Consider the following 18,130-nt stretch of genomic DNA (forward strand, 5'->3'; position numbering starts at 1 on the left):
TAACATACTCTTAATTTATATAGGGTCTTAGGTTCGAACCTCATCCCAAGTATAGTTGGCATAATTGTTAAACATATATTATGAATTATGAATATGTTAAAATGTATTAAAAAAATATATAATATAAAATTTAACATAAACTTTGGTCAAATAATTAGCTCGACTAAATACATAGCATTCAAAGTTGAGCATCAAAGATTATAAATCAGGAACTACTTTAAAATCATTTGATTTTCTTGAATTTTTTATTTTTTTTTTTAAAAGAAAAGAAATTTAGGTTAAGTTTTTTTTTTGTTTTTTTTTTTTTGTTTTTTTTTTGTTTAATTAATCTTCTTTTGATTATTTAGAACAAAACTTAATATTTTAATTATGCTTTTGCATGATTGGAATGATTTAGGCTATTATGGTATTAATATTTTTTGTATTTTTTTTATAATGGTACAATTGTACATTACTTTACAAATATTATACTATTATTTTTTTTATCAGACAAAATTGTTCTTACATTATTGTCAGACCTGCTTGGCCTAACTACAAATTTGTTGATCATAAATACAATTACACATGGACTCTAAAACGGTAGAATCATTTTCCAAATAATTGACAATGTTAACATCCTACTAGCTTCAATTGAACAAGTTTACACATCAAAATTTTATCAATGCATGAAAACTTCTAAAGAAATTTGTAAATTAATTTTTTACTATATCATTATATTAATATCTATTGTAACCATATATTTTGAATTATTTATTATCATCCTCTATTGACAGCAATTGTAGCAATTGTCATGGACAAACTCTCAAAACAATTTATCTCAACAAGGAATGGAAATTAAAAACAATCATTGATTTCATTATTGTTGAAGAAAAATATGTACGACACTTTATACTCTTATTAATTAAATAAATTAGTAGTTACAACAAAAAAAATACATATGCATTTAATTAATTTAGAATTAGATGTCTATAATGCTTTATTTTAAAAAAATTATTCATTATAAAAAAACTTAAAAGAAATATTTTTTTTTGAATGCTACTAGCTCTATTACATTGTAGTATCTGTTCATATACTTTCTCAACCTACTGAAACACAAAGAGCTAATAACGCCTCCACTGAGGCTCGAACTTACAACCTTCCAAATGGAAGTCCAACCTGGGTACCATTGGACCACATAGTCCTGGTAACTTAAAAGAAATATAATTTCATTAGTTATATTATCTTTATTTTCTACGATTCAAAGATTCCTTACCTTCAAAATTATTAATTTATTATATTCACTACATTGTTCATTGTCTTCTTTTTTACATTATCTTGTAATTAAATATCAAAGTTATAATACAAAACATGTTATATATATATATATATATATATATATATATATATATATATATATATATATATATATATATATATATATATATATATATATATATATATATATATATATATATATTTATTTATTTATTTATTTATTTATGGGAAAATGGCACTTTTTCCCCCTGAGTTATATACTTATAGCATTTTTTCCCCCTAAGTTATTGAAGTGGCTGTTTTTCCCCCTGAAATGTTAAATGGACATATTTACCCTTAAACTAAATATTTAATTTATTTTTTTCTCCAACAAATTATGACCATAATTTGGTTCAAACTAAACAAACACTATAGCAACCAAACCGAAATATTCCAATTACAATTTAGAATCGAAATTCGATATTTAGAGTTTATTAAAATCGTGAACCGGAACGGACGGTTCATGTTCCGAAAAAAAAAAAAATGCATTTATTGTTGAATTTAGACTATTTTAAAATAAAAAATAAAATTTTAAAATAAAGACGGTTCAAAACTACGAATCAAATCCGGAACCGCCGGTTCACGGTTCAAGATTCAATTTTTTGATACATAATTTTAATAAATTGACATTTAAATATTGGGTTCTAGATCTGAATTATAACCGTAAACTATTAATTCGATTGCTTTAGTATCCGGTTCAATTCAAATCGAACCGTGGTCATCCCTACGTATACGCAATAATTTGTTGGAGTAGTAAAATAAATAAAATGTTTACTTTAAGGGTATAAATGTCAATTTAATATATCAGGGGGAAAAAAGCACCACTTTTAGAATAATTGAGGGGGCTAATGTGCTTATCTAAATAATTGAGGGGGAAAAAGTGCTATAAGTATATAACTCAGGGGTAAAAAGTGCCATTTTCCCTTTATTTATTTATTTATTTATCAAGTATTTTATACAAATATAATAAATATTAATATTTTGTTCAATACTTTCACATGATAACCTACGACACACATCTCACAACACATGAAACATGTAGGGAAAAAACTACCATTACTAAATATCAATAAGTGTTTGTACGCTAAAAAGTTGATATTACAACTAAAATCTCAGCCATATACACAGCAAGGCAAATCTAAAACTTCCTACACCATAATCTTATTGCATGATGATTCCCTCTATGCTTATATCAGTAACCTAATTGCACATGACACACTACCAATAAAAAAAAAAAGAAAAAAAAGAGGACATGTACTAAAGATGAAAACAAAAACAAATGCTACCCAAACGAGAATTAAGAAGAATTAGAGAAATTTAAATCAAAAGTAGTATTTATTTAGATTATCGCTTTAAGACTAAGTATTTAAACTAGCGTTATTACAAAGTTGCAAACATTTATTTTAGTGACAATTATAATCAATCTCTCATATATTATCTTGCATTTATATACTTTAAATTACCGATTTAAATAAACGAATTCAACATTTATTTACCTATGCATGAACATCTCCTATATAATATTGCATTGATATACTTTGAAATACTTATTTAAAAATAATTATTGGGCATTATCTCATTCGCGCAAAGCGCGTAAAAAAACTAGTGTCTATATATAAAACATGTATTGATAGGATACAAGACATATTCATTATATAGCATCTAAAGTTATGGTACTCATACTGCTAAGAAAATACCAGTACACCATCTAGGGTTCTGAGTCAAGGTGAGACAAAATGGCTAGGCAGGTCTACCGCTCAAGAGGTGACACAACATGATATCAACTATGGCTGGAGATCTACACGCTTCCGCTTCCGCTACTACGAGGTTAGGTTTTTCGTAGATTATACTCTGGTTCTGTTTGGCAGAACTTATTTAGGAGCTTATAGCTTATTTTAAGCTACTAATAAGCTATAAGCTCTGTTTGGTAATGTTCCTAAAATAAGCTCCTAGCTTAAAATAAGAGCTTATTTTGGAAATCTACTTTAGGTAGCGTTTCAAAATAAGCTCCTAGCTTCCTAACTTTTTTTCCATCTTTATCCTTATTATTTTAAAGAAATGACATAATTTATCCTTCCCAATTAAAACCCTTTTCTCTTCTCTTTTATCCGCAACTTTCACCGCAAATATTATTGTTGTTGTTGTTGTATTGCTACTTCATTATGAGATGATAGATCATGATTATGCTAATAGTTTTATTTCAAAATGTTAATTTTAAAGACAAAATGTTAAATTTTAATAGAGTTAATACCCAAAATCGTCCTCGACTATAGTGGTTTTTCTCAATTTCGTCCTAAACGACTTTGGTGACCTAATATCGTCCCAGACTTTTGTGTTTTGCTCAATTTAGTCCCAGACTTTTGTGTTTTGGCTCAATTTAGTCCCTCATTTGTTATTCTGTCCATTTGGTGTTAAATAAATAGACAATTCCGTAATTTTAATGTTGGCATCTCTTTACTCATAGACATGTGAACTGCAAAATCTTTTTTTTTTTACGAATTACTCCCAGAATTACTCCTAAAACTGCGAATATAAAATTTGATTTGCAGGTCCGGGAGTAATTCTGGGTGCAATTCGTACAAGAAAGATGAATTTCGCACTTCACAAGTTGAAAGTAAAGAGAGATCAATATTGACATTACTGAATTGTCCCTTTATTTAACACCAATTTGACGGAATAACAAATGGAGGACTAAATTGAGCGAAACACAAAAGTCTGGGACGATATTAGGTCACCAAAGTCGTTTAGGACGAAATTGAGAAAAACCACTATAGTCGAGGACGATTTTGGGTATTAACTCAATTTTAATATGTAAACAAACTAATTTAAATTTTTTGAAGATGTCCTTTTTAGTCTTTTTTACATTTATCAGCTTATCAAAAAGCTAATTTTACCAAACACTTTCAATCATAATAGCTAGCTTAAGAGCTCTTCAGTTTTCAGCTCCGAGCTTATAGTTTTTCAGCTTTCAGCTCCTAGCTTATAGCTTTTCAGCTTTCAGCTTTCAGCTCCTAGCTTATAGCTTTTCAGCTAGATTTGCCAAACAGAGCCTCTGTATAGTTAGATTATATTTAGATCTAACAAAACGAACTTGTTCACGATCTCTTAGGAAACGAGCTTATAACTGTTCAGACTCTATTCGATCTCTAAATTTTGTTTGTTAATGTTCGTTTACCTTAATAAACGAACGTTTACCAAACACGAACACGAGTAGTTTACCGAAAACTTTGTTCACTAACACCCCTAGCTACTACCTCATCCATTTCAACAATATTCACCAATCTTTTTTTTAATAAACTCTGTTTTAAGAAAATTTTAGGGTTAAAATTTTATTTTATAAATATATATAATAATCAAATTTAAAAGAAATTTTGAAAATTTTTGACACAAATTAAAAGATGATTTTAAAACAATTTAGGAAATGATGAACCTGTTGCAGATAAATATATATGGACATTACTAAAGGTATTATACTATAACTATGACAATGTATACATCTCGTCCTTTATACTATTGTAGTTATATTAGAATTCTGTATATATATCTTGTATATATTGGAATCGAATGATGAATAATAAAGATGGATGATTCTCTCTGTATCTCTGATGTTCTTTTTCTATTTCATCTTATATCGTTATTTAAGCTAGGTAGATACATCTAGTTTCACAATAAAACCATTCAATTTATATAACGTTTCCCAATCTTTACAATTAGAACTTTAACAACTAAAATGTGACTTTCAAAAGTTCAACATGGTATAATCCTGAATGGTTGAGGATTTAATTATTTAAAAAGTAAGATTTAATCAATTAATCTATTAACATAGTAATGACACAAAATTTTAATAAATATTATGTTATTTATTTTATAAAAAAAATCAAAATTAAGTTATTGTACATGACCCTAGTAAGGTCTAATGTAGTGGTGTACAATTGTGTATGATTGTATGAAAGTTTTTTTGTTTTTTGTTTTTTGTTTTTTTTTTTGTTTTGTTTTGTTTTTTTTTTTTGTTTTGTTTTTTTTTTTTTGTTTTGTTTTGTTTTTTTTTTGTTTTTTGTTTTTTTTTTTTGTTTTTTTTTGTTTTTGTTTTTATTTTGTTTTTGTTTTTGTTTTTGTTTTTTTGGCATGTATTTAAGTATTCTCATCAACCTCAAATGTCATCTTGGTTTGTGGACTTGTGGTACTCCTAAAAGATTGTTTTAATTATAAAATATCACTTTCATTGGTGGTTGGAATTATAGAGAGATTTTTGTGAATTTTAAAAGTGGTTAGAAACCTTGTTTTTGACTAAAATAAAATAAAAAAAATCTAGCTTTTACAATCACTTTTGGGTATATTAGAAATCCAAGTGATTTAACCTGAGGTGTGGGTAGAAGGGACACACCTACCCTTAACCAAAGGTTAAGGGTTTGATCATGCGTCCGACGGTAAAAATTCTGAGTACACCAAAAAAAAAAAGAAAAAGAAAAAAAAGGAATCCAAGTGATTCCCAATAGTGTAACTTGGTACTAATGCATTTTAACCAGTAGTAATTAACCTTCATGACATACCTATGAATAGGAGGAATCCCTAATATGCTATACTAATAACAGTCAAAGAGGGTTAGGACTAAAATGGGTAGAAAAAATGACGGTTAAATTTTTTAATAAAATAAATGGCTCAGATTGATTAGATTTTAATTTTTCCTTGAAATTTCATTTTTTAAGGTCAACCAATGGGTTGTATTCATAGATAAACTGCAATTGAGTTAGGTGGGACATCGTCCCAGTACATAACTCTATCGTAACTAAAATCCGTAGAAGCTAGACTATGAGCTAAATAATTCTGTGATCTAGGAATAAAATCAACTAAACATGATGTAAAGGAAGACATGTGCTCTACACCTATCAATAGCGTAACCAACGTAAGATCGGAGCGGAGCACTTGTTGCGGTTAAATACCTCTGTAAAGTCTGACAATCCGTAAAAAGATGAACTGTTAACTCACCACGCATACGTAGCCACGAGAGTGCTTCGTTACACGCAAATGCCTCAGCCATGAGTGGGGAAAAGCAATGTGGTAAGGGCGCACTGTACGCCGAGATAAAGCTTCCATCCGCATTTGTGAGTAATGCCCCTACCGAAGCCGTATTGTCCACATGGTGGTAAGCCGCATCGATATAGCATCTCCTGGGCTGTGCAACCAATGGTGCTTCGACATGCGTGAGGGCTGTAGTTGTAGGCAGCGGCGGTGGCGTGGCCTGATGTGGGTGTGCAGCTTGGGCGAACTGTTGCGGCAGTAATTCCGGCGCTTGCGGCTGGACTGCACCTGTGGCAGTGGCGGCTTCTCTTGATGGCTGGGTATTGGCATGAACACGTTGCCATGCTCGCATGTTGGATTCAGCCATAATTATCACCTTCCTTGGCAGTGGTAGACAAGCATCCCACACGGCTCCATTCTGTGTCCTCCATATATGGTATAATATCGCAGCTGCATAGATTATCCCATGAGAGTCTAGAATATTTAATAATTCACTAAACCATTCATGAAAAATATTTGTCACTAGATTTGGGAGTGGAAGGTTGGATAGAGCCCATATGGACTTAGTATAAACACACGATGTTAATGCATGCATTGTGTCCCTCATTAACAACTCCACACATAGCACACACCGGGTTCACATCCACTCTCTTTATAAGCAAATTGTTGGTTGTGGGAAGAGTATCACTTATAGCTCTCCATAGAAAGGTCTTCCATTTCGGTGGAATTTTTAACTTCCATAGAGTGAGCCACTTTGTGAAAACATTATTTTCCTTGAGATTTCTTAATTTATCCTTAATTTTATGATTATCTGTTAACTTTTCCATTAAATATTATCTTCTCCGTTAATTTCTGTTAGTTCACCGTTAACTTACTCATTGATTTCAATAAAAAAGGAGGGTGGTGGATCGTTTCCTATTTTTTTTAAAAAAATTTATTATTAAAAATGCCAACTCAACAGCCACGTAAGCAGGTAACATGCTGGAATTGATGGTAGCCTGCTATCAGGTGAAATTGCATTCATTTGAAGTGTTCAGTGGCCTAATTGCACTTTTTTGGAGTGTTCAGTGACCTAATTGCATTTTTTTTCGTTCATGCAGTGGCCTAATTGCATTTCCAGGTTACATTCCGTGGCCAATTTGAGCCTTATTCCTAATTTATTCAACAATAATGGTTAAACTAAATGAACATTGAGCAAAACACCTAAAGGACTGATACCGTTGATTCATTCATTGATCTTGTATATATGTGCATTCATTAAATATATTAGAATGCTTTGCAACAAAAATACTTGGTTACTATTTAAAAAAAGTTTAGTAACAATTATAATGAATCTCATATATTACATTGTATTCATATACTATGAGTTACATATTTAAATAAACAAATTCGACATTGAATTACATATGTATGAACTTCTCATATATAATCTTGCATTGATATACTTTAATTTCAAATATTTATTTAATTATAAACATTGAGCATTAACTTATTCACGCAATGCACGTGTAAAACTAGTAATTCCAATAAAGCTCATTATAATCCATATAATTGTGAAGCTATTTTTCACATTCATATGTATACCTGTACTTTGCATTGGTGACTCTATTAGTAATTGTAGAAGTAAGAAATCGTGATTCTAACCAACAAATACCATTTTGAAAAATTACTTCCATACTTAGCTTATTAGGCAAACTAACAATCAAAAGCTACTGGACTAACATAATTTGCAGTAACCCAATGAGGCATTGGGATATTTGGTAACTCTTTGTGTTTGAGACTAACTACTTAATATGGCAAACTGTTAAGACAGTTGTTGGAAGGTGAACATCAAGAATTAAAAGAATGTTTCAGTTTGCCAAGCCATCCTTTGGGACCATCAGGATTTGTTTGGTACTTTGGTTAAGGTGTTGAAACGTTACCATCGTAGTTATGAGTTTTTTTATTTTTATTTATTTATTATTTTTTTTTTATAGAAAACGAAGAATATCTACTATCTACTATACTAATAAGAGCCCAAGAGAGTTAGGCCTATAATGGGTAGAAAAAATGGCGGTCACAGATTTTAATCAAACGAATGACTCAGATTGATTAAAAGATTGATCAGATTTAAATTTTATACTAAAATTTCCTAAAATACCCACACACCGTTACTAATTCCGTTAAAATTTTAAGAATTGCCGTTAGTTCACCGTTAACTTACTCATTGATTTCAATAAAAAAAAATGTCTTAGGTTTGAACCTAATCCCAATCAAAGTTGGCATAATTAGTACTCTATTTTACTCTTATTAAATTATATAAATAATAATTTAGTAGTTATAACAAAAAATAATACATATGCATTTCTTTAATTTAGAATTATGTGTCCACAATGTCTTTATTCAAAAAATAAAATTATTCACTATCAATAAATTAAATAAGATAAATAATTTTATTAGTTATATTGTCTTTATTTTTCTTCAATATAAAAATTCTTTATATTCAAATTTATTAATTGATTATATTCGCTACATTGTCCTTACAATGTCTTTATTCAGTGAAAAAAAAATTATTAATTATCAATAAATTAATTAAAAGAAATATTTTCATTAGTTATATTGTCTTTATTTTTCTCAAATGTAAAAATTTTTACATTCAAATTCATCAATTGATTATATTCACTACATTATCTATTATCTTTTTTGTGCACTATTTTTCTAATTAAATATCAAAATTATAACATAAAATAATGCTATATATTTATTTACCAAGTATTTTATTAATACCATGAAAAAATTTTAAAAAAAATATAATTAATAAAGCCAACCATATTAACTACTTGAGAGATTTTGTAACAAAGAGAGTATTCAAATCACACAATAAATTGAAGTGAGAACTACCTCACAATGTCCTTGTTTGACAATCAGCAGTTAGCGGTTAGCGTTAGCGGATTATACTAGCGGATTTGACTAGCGAATTTATTTAATTATTAACATTGGGTAGAAAAAATGACCGCCAAATTATTAAATCAAATGAATGGTTCATATTGTTCAGGTTTTAATTTTTTTCTTTTAAGATTTTCTAATTTATCCTTAATTATATGATTATCCATTTAACTTTTCCGTTCATTCACCGTTAGTCTAATTCTAATATTAAAGTCTAATATAGAATTATAACTACACCATTAATCTAATTCTAATATTAAAGTCTTAATAGAACTTAACCACAGATCCTAATGTCGGAATCTCCTCAAACAATATTGGTATATATTTAATATTTTATGCCCTAATTTTTATTTGTTCTCCCTTATGTCCCGTATTTGGTTTCAACCATACCTATACAATTATTTTATTGACAATTATAATCAATATCGACTATATTATCTTGCATTTGTAAACTTAGAATTACCTATTTAACCCGCACGGGCTTAGCTCAATGGTTTAGTATGTAGTATTTGGGGGAAAAGACCAAGGTTTGAACCTCGGCGGCGGCAATGCGGGAATTATGTCCAAAGTGGGCAGATTCCTTGTGCGTATCAGCATTTGGCCCTGTCTGCTGAACCATTGAGTCACCGTGATTTACAACTTCCCACAATGCTCTATCGGGTCGGAGTGCAACTTCCCACAATGCTCTGTCGGGTCGGAGTGTGGGGGGCCCTTGGGGTTGGGGACTCAACCTTTGGGAAAAGAATTACCTATTTAAATACGCAAATTCAACCTTCAATTATCTATGCATGAACAATTTCAATATAATCTTGCCTTAATATACTTTAAAGTACTTATTTAAAAAAAAAACATTGGGCATTATCTCAATCGCGCAATGCGCGTAAAAAACTAGTATTAGATAAGCTCCAAAGATAAAACATTACAAATGATAAGGGGGTTAAAAACCACTCTGAGCATGCAATTCGACATGGAAACAGACTGGCTAGCTAATTTAATAAGTGTGCAGCCTAGTTTGTGGATCGCCTAACAAATGACAAACTAACATGAGTAAACAAACTCATTAAGTTTTTAATACTAAGTGAAAGGAATTGAAGAATCACCCCTGAAAGAGTTGAAACCTTGCACAAGTTGGTGTGAGTCTGTCTCAATAAGCACATTGATTTGAGCCAGCTGAATGATTCTCTAATTGTTACTGCCTCCGCCTCTCTGGAGTCATTATAGATTCCCCGCCATTGGGATCCTCTTGCTGCCACAAAATGACCTTAGCTTGATCGTTATAAGGACGCACCCAAATCCCATGCGGGCTCCTTGTGTGTCAAAGGCTGCATCAACATTTAATTTCATGAATCCTTGTTGAATTGGGGGTTTGTCCATTGAGCTTCTCCGGATCGGAGTTAATGCTTTGTAGTTATGAGTTTCTACAATGTAGTTAAAGCTATATGACTAAAGAATGTATCCCATTTGAAATAAAAGTTTAAACGAATAGTTGAATTATATATTTATGTTTTATATATTATATGCTTAACATGTCCTTGCTGTACATGCTTGTTACTTTTTGAGTGGTTTATAGTCTTTTTTGTTTTAATCAGGTGACAATGTGACATGCACCTTGCTTTAGTTTGACTCTCGAAATTGAATGATATATTCTGTCTCAACTAAATGTTTAAATTGATGGTTAGATGCATATTTATATTTTATATATTATATGCTCAACATATATATGTTGATTCTTATGCATTGTCTAGTAGGTCTATGAACTCATGCCATCCAACAGCAATCCTAAATGTGGTAAATTAGGTGGAGATGAGATGATATATGTTCTATCTATTTACAGAAAGATCGGATATTGCGATTCCCTTCTTTGTGTGTTGCCTTTTCTAGGGGCATTTCACCCAACATTATATTATGACTAACTATTCACATCTTTTTTGGCATGTTTGAAATTGTCATGCATCCATGACGTTGAAGTTAGGTATTTTGGTTACAAGGTCTTGATTCAAACAACTCACAAACCCATAATAATGCTAAAGTATTATTTTAATTACACTCCACGTTCATTTGACAATATATATTATTGTATGGTTTTGAATTTTAGTTTCATTTTCCACACACACTAATTTCATTTTAACAACATTAAAGTATCATTTTAATTAGACTACAGTTTCATATTTGACAATATGTTGTTGAATGTGCTTTGTTTTTTTAGTTTCATTTTTCACACACACTAGTTTCATTTTAACATAATCGATTTAATATCCCAAAAATAATATTTATACATACACACAAAAATATATATAAAATATTATTGGATATATATCCGAAATATATATATATATATATATATATATATATATATATATATATATATATATATATATATATATATATATATACACACACACAAAAGGTATACCAATATATATATCTATAAAGGTTATATATACGTATATATCTACGAAAAGATATACCAATATATATCAACCAAAAATTGGAACTTATAATCCTCGGATTATAATTCCAATCCAACAAGAAAGAAGCAAGGATTTTTGCTTAGAGCATAATCCAAAACAAGAAAGAAAGAGAGGAAGAAAGATTGGTACGAGTTCGGCGAAGTGCCTTTTTCCTTAAAACCTTATTTGCCACCTCCCAAGAGTGCTAGGAGCATTGTGGCCTAGGTTTCCCAGGATAAAACGTACAACGGTTCGACGTTTGAGCACCCAAACGAACGAACCCGGCGAACAAGAGCACGGGCAGAACACAGCTTCAAGAATGGAGTAGGAGCAGAGATTTTGGAGCTGGGAAAACAAAATTTTCTGTGTTGTGTGTGTTGTTCTAAGTCCGTGTAGAAACACTGCTGCTACACTCCTTATATAGGAGGTGAAGAATCAATAGCATTCAATTTTCGCATTTAATGCACGATTTGTAACACCTGAAACAACTACCATTATTTGAGTTTTAATTCAAAATTCAAAATTGGAATTAATACAAGATTAATTATGTAACAGTCCAGAACCAACGAATGATTCGCACAGTTTCAGCTCGGTTACTTTCGTCCAAGGCAGCCACTTTCGAGACGTACGAACTTTCGTGCGTCAGTGCACACGAGACTGAACTCTCGTGTGTGCTCACAACACGAGAGTCAAATTCTCGTGCTGCTCAGCAGCAGCACGAGAGTTCAACTCTCGTGTAGCGCACACGAGTGTGACTTCATGACTGGCGCACGAGAGTTTGATCTCTCGTGTAGCGCACACGAGAGTTTGATCTCTCGTGTAGCGCACACGAGAGTTCGAACTCTTGTGGTGTTGCTATTCAGTGTTAGAAAAAATTGTACAGAAATTGGCATAATTTATGTCCGCAAGGCCAGTCAATTTCCGAATGACATTCGTACCCGCGCACACGAGCTCGGACTTGAATCAAGTCTTTTCGATCTCATTTCTAGTTGGAATTTGATTATTATAATTTTTTTCTAATTTCATTTTTTTCTCTATCCTCCAACCGATCCCTTCTCTTCTCCAATTGTGGAAAAAAAAAAAAATTAAAAAAATAAATTGCCCAAAAACCTCTGATCTGCTGGCCGGAATGCCTTAAAATTGTCACTGGTTATGCACTTTCTTTTAACGCATTCCACTGAGATCTTTGCTTCTGATATGACATGGGAGAGTTCCGAATAAGAGAAATTCCGCATAAGGGAGAAGAAATTAGGAATTTGAAATTTGACTTTGGGTCAAATGATTACATGTATTTCAGGTAGGATAATAAGAAAAAACCCATAATTTACAAATCAATCAGCACAAACCAGATAGTACTAGTTTTGACTTTAGGTTAAGATATGATGTCAATTAAAAAGAAATGAACATATTTTGAAACTGGAAGATTGTGAGACAAAACTAGTTTGCAAAATGTGTTGCATGTAATCAATCTTAGAAATACTAGCTAACTACATCTCAAGAGCTCCATCCTCTCCCCTTCATAGCCTATAAACTGGATCTTTTTTTGAATGCTAGTGACTCTATTACAATGTAGTATCTGTTCATAAACTACTTTCTCAACCAATTGAAACACAAGATCTTGTCCTATAAACTGGATCTATATGTACAAAAAAAAAAAAAATACTAGCTACTAGAATACAGATAAATGGTTTGTACATACTAGTATACTTAATTGTTGTAGCTCTCATGTTAAGTTGCCAATAAGTAATAAGCTCTTTACAAGCGATCTAACATACCCAAAAAATCTCTAACAATTACAAAAATCCTTAGTGGGTGGTTGGGCTCCTCTTTCCTCACATCATCTCCATGGAAGTATTCTGTAATTTGTCTCACACCTAACATAACCCTATGCTCATCTTCGCGCACCTCCTTCAAACTCCTCTCTGCATGCTTCAAGAACACCCGCATTTCGTCCACAAACTTATCATCATCATTATCCTCGAGCATTAGATGATTTTGTATGTTGGCTATCCCACCTGACAGATTCGAGACACAGCTTACGAGAGCATCTAAGTCTAGAGCTGCAGCCTTTTTCACATTGCACAGCTCACTACTTAGAGCTGCAGAAACAAGATGAGATGATGGTAATTGTGGTCGCGTGATTTCTTGGACGACGAAGTGGAGCAGAGTGGTTTTTCCATCGCTTGCCTTTATGTCTGAGAGCTTAAGAAGTGTGTCCAACTTGAATGCTTTTGCTCCTCCTCTAACTGTTCCATTGTTCATCCTGTTCCCAGTTTTCAGCACGGCTTCTAGCAGTTTTAGGAAGAGCCGGCTCGACTTCAGCTCCTTGCAAGCTTCCTGCAATTTATTTTGTTGGTTAAGATTAGTTTATCCTATTATGATGAATTTTTTAAATTGAAAACTGAGATTGTTTTCTTATGAGTTCGGCCATGGATCATGGCACTTCTCACTCAAGTGTGAAATCTCACTTGTGGCGCAATTATTATCCCACATCAGAGAAAGTATATTATTTAAGTACTGATAGAAGGTATATTATTTTGGTATGACATCATTAAGTACACAAATAATGTACTTTTAGAATCCACACAGCACTATGTGAAGATCTACACAATAATTTTCCCTTGTCCATCAAAACCATTCTTATAAGAATTCTAGTACTCTCATATCTTACTCCCTCAATTTTCTTCTTAATATAAATGTCTACATCAAGATTTTGTGTGTAGGAGTAAAAATTGAGAATAGAAAATGAGAGTACACATAACATTTTTCTCTCCAGAATCAAACTTAGAACTCGAAAACAAACCCCTTACCCAACCTAAAATTAAACCTAGATCACACCAAGCCCATAATATGTGCAGGGAAATGGGACCAATCAGGTTTGTATCATATGGATTATGAGAGCCACTGGTTGCTAGGTGGATTACCTACCTCTACAGTTGAGAAGGATGTTCTGAGAAGAAAAACTTCGTCTTCGAAGGTCTCTTTGAAAAGCATAGCTTCTACTCTTAGGAATGCAAATGGCACCTTTAGCATTGCCTTAACGAACCTTTCTGCCAAGGCTAATTCGTTGATGTCCCCTTTGTAATTCAACAATTTAGCCTCTTCCTCCTTTGCTGGTGCCATTTTCACCAGTGCCTCTAATTCTTGCAAACACAGCCCACTTCCTGTATATATGTTTTTAAGTATGTTAAGACTAAAATAAGAGAGAACATATGGATTTATAAGGTCATGGTTAAACTAGCTAATTGGTTGGATTCAATTTTTATTTGAGTGTAAGTGTATTATAGCCCAGTTGAGTGTCTTAGCCCAATCTTAAATTATAACACAAGTTAAGTATATAACATTATTCATCTTGCATCTTTTCCCGCTAGCTAACATATAATGAGGGAAATCATTAGTTTTGGGATATATATATATATATATATATATATATATATATATATATATATAGAGGCAGCTTACCATTCAATAGTGCTTCGCATACTTGTTCAGAAGTGGCATTCAAAGCTTTGGATAGGATGGTTATGTTCTGTATTCTTTTTGGCTCAAGAATATGCTTAGATGGAGATGGGGATTGGGATTTGCTTTTCACCTCCTCATTCTTTAATGGGTTTTGTAGGTTATAACCAAAAAGTGACTCTATCATCTCCTCATCAAATCTGCACCAATCCATTATCAATTTAGACAAATTTGAGGTGAAGTAAAATATAGCATGCAAAGTGTTGGGCAGAGGCCAGTAAAGTGCCAAGTCCAAGACTGACAGATGCTGAAAGGAGAAATTGTTGAGCGGAGGCCGATAAAGGACCAATCCATCAATTGGTGGCCATGAGATTGTTGGGCAGAGGCCATTGAAGGGCTGTCCAGCACCTGTTGAGCTTTGGCTACTAGCTATAGCTTTTGGTGTAATAGTAAACTTTTATCTAACAAGTGATATCAAAAACAGGCCACCGGTTACTAGCTAGAAAGCATATATATATATATATATCTTCTTGAATTTAATGTGGTCTTACTCAAAAGAGCTTGCTTTGAGCTTGTCCCACACGGTTGAGCATTCTGGAGCTGCTCTGACTTTGTCCCAATGAAGCGGTTTCAGTTTTGGGAGTGGAGTTCCATCTTTGCCTAATGGTGCAGGAATCTGAGACGGCTGTGGAGGAGGAGGAGGTGAACCACCTTTTGCAGAATTAGTAATCGGTCTTGGAAGTGGAGGTGGCGGCGGTGGTGGTGGAAGTTTGGTTGATGAAGAGCATGATTCTGAATTGGAATTTATGATTGTTGAAGGCACAGAACTTTGAGGGTGTTTGGATATGATCTCTGAGGAGGCTTCACAGAGGCTACTAGCAGAAGAAGCATTGGAAAACCTGATGGTATCAGATGAAAATGAATTGCATATGGAATGGAAAGATTGATCATCAGAGTTTACTGCTTCTATGTTCTCATGAGGAACACAGATTATTTCTTCTTCTTCTTCTTCTTCTTCTGATGATGATTTCTGGCTCAATGTATGATCATGTGTTCTTTGATTTGAGATTGCATTGGCAGTTTCAGGATTATCTTGTTTAAACCTTAACTTTTCAACTGATTTCTGAGATGATTCACCTCTGATTTCTCCTTCAATGCAGTGCACCAACAAGGCTCTGACCAAATTCTTTCGTTTCGTTCTGAATTTCTGGCATCCCCAGAGAATGGCAATCGCGCATAAACAAGATGTTATCCCAGCAGAGATGAGAACTGCAGTCACAACTCTTCTGTTAGCTCCTTCTCCTTTCTTCTTCTTCGTCGCCTCGGGTGCTGGGTTGTGGTTGTGTGAAGGCGGGGGAGAATGCGGGTGAATCAATGGACTCCGAGGTGGAGAAAGAGATGGCAATGAGGCATCCACATTGGATAAGTGGGCACTGCAGAATGATACAAGCAAGAAGGCTATGGTGATGGAGAAAATGGCATGATCTCCCATTTCTTGAGCCCAGATATCACTCACCTTTTCTTCTACATTTTGTTCCAAATTCTTCTTTATCTTCCTTGAAGATCTTTATATTTTTTTTGGGGTCTTTTTGGAGATGGTAAGAGGGAAAATGGAGAAGAAGAAGAAGAAGAAGAAAATGCAGGTAGGCTTTAAAGCTACTCCAAGCAAGGAGCCCCTGAGCCTGCCTGAATGGCAGTTTTAGGTGAACTCTGGAGGGGCCTTCTTTATTTCTTGTCCTCTTCTTTAATTTCTTCTCTCCTGCATTAATTCTCCTGCCTCATCAGTACTATTAATAGTATTTTCTTTTGGGTATTTGTGATTATTTAACAGATTTTTTTTTTAATTTCTTTTTCTTAGCAAATGACATAATGATTAGATTGAGGTTGGGTTTTAATGTCTTGTATAGCTGAAATGGAGTGTTTAAAAGTTTCTTATGATCTAGGAATTTAATTTGATTGATTAGTAATGGGTTTGGAAGAAGATATATGCAGCCAAAAGTCATCACCAACCTAAAAGTGCTTGTGTTTTCTTGCACTTTGTTTTTGGTTGGTGGGTCCAAATTGGTTGGACTGCCCTTGAATCTTAGGAAGAGGATGGGAATTTATTGTTATGGGAAATGACAAAGGGACAGAAATATTTCTCATGTGATCTCAACAATTAGATTAATTATGACAAAATCCATCCCATGCATTAAGGGGTGTTTGGCTATGTACTTAGCAATTTCACATTATTAGAGAAAGGGATAAGTGTCAAATAGGCCTTCAAAATATACCCAAAACAGCAATTAGACCCTCAATCTATAAAAATTTTCAATTGAACTTTTTAACTCGTCAAATTAATGCAATTCATCCATTTTACTTGTAACCTTCCGATTAATGCTGAATTGCTGAGTATTGCTGACATAAGCAACCACTTGGACTAAAAAAAAAAAAAAAAACTCTAACCACACTTTTCACTCTTTCCAACCACATTATTGTAGTCAGGTGGAGCCACAAGCCTGTCATCGATTTGAAACGAAATGGCATTGTTCTTGCATGTTTGCCCCCCCAAAACTCACACTCCCAACCAAGAACCTTCCCGTCGGCACGTAAAAGGTGGCCAGAGTGGTTGAGGCACACACCGCCACTCATGCACCCACAAACGCCTTGGTGGAGTCAGTCTTGCTGTCGGGTTTTGCTCCACAGATGTGGACATTGTAGCCATGGAGACTCCGTTGTCTGCTTCTATACCCGACCAGCCATGATCGCTCTCGGATAGGTGCTGCTCAGACTGCCGGAGTGGTCTCCAGTGTGGTTATAGGTAGTTTTTTTTTTTGTTTTTTTTTTTGTTTTTTTAGTCCACGTGACTACTTATGTCAGCATTAATCGGAAGGTTATAGGTAAAATGAGTGAATTTCACTAATTTGACGAGTTGAGGGGTTCAATTGGAGTTTTTTATAGATTGAATATACTTTGAGGGCCTATTTAACCTTTATCCCTTAAAG

The 18,130-nt window shown here is 33.0% G+C and overlaps 1 protein-coding gene across 1 annotated transcript; it reads right to left on the reverse strand.

Annotated features, from left to right (window-relative positions):
* Positions 1-13,391: 13,391 nt before the first annotated feature.
* On the reverse strand, positions 13,392-16,870 carry LOC109155386 (formin-like protein 11). The gene is made up of 4 exons (XM_019303080.1): positions 15,698-16,870; positions 15,150-15,346; positions 14,616-14,851; positions 13,392-14,024 (listed from the first exon to the last, which is right to left on the reverse strand). Exons 1-4 carry the CDS (start codon positions 16,636-16,638, stop codon positions 13,443-13,445), a joined length of 1,956 nt encoding a protein of 651 aa, XP_019158625.1. The 5' UTR covers positions 16,639-16,870; the 3' UTR covers positions 13,392-13,442.
* Between the last annotated feature and the right edge of the window lie 1,260 nt (positions 16,871-18,130).

This window comes from Ipomoea nil, unplaced genomic scaffold (assembly GCF_001879475.1).
Source record: "Ipomoea nil cultivar Tokyo-kokei standard unplaced genomic scaffold, Asagao_1.1 scaffold2701, whole genome shotgun sequence".
In the NCBI taxonomy this organism is placed as follows: domain Eukaryota; kingdom Viridiplantae; phylum Streptophyta; class Magnoliopsida; order Solanales; family Convolvulaceae; genus Ipomoea; species Ipomoea nil.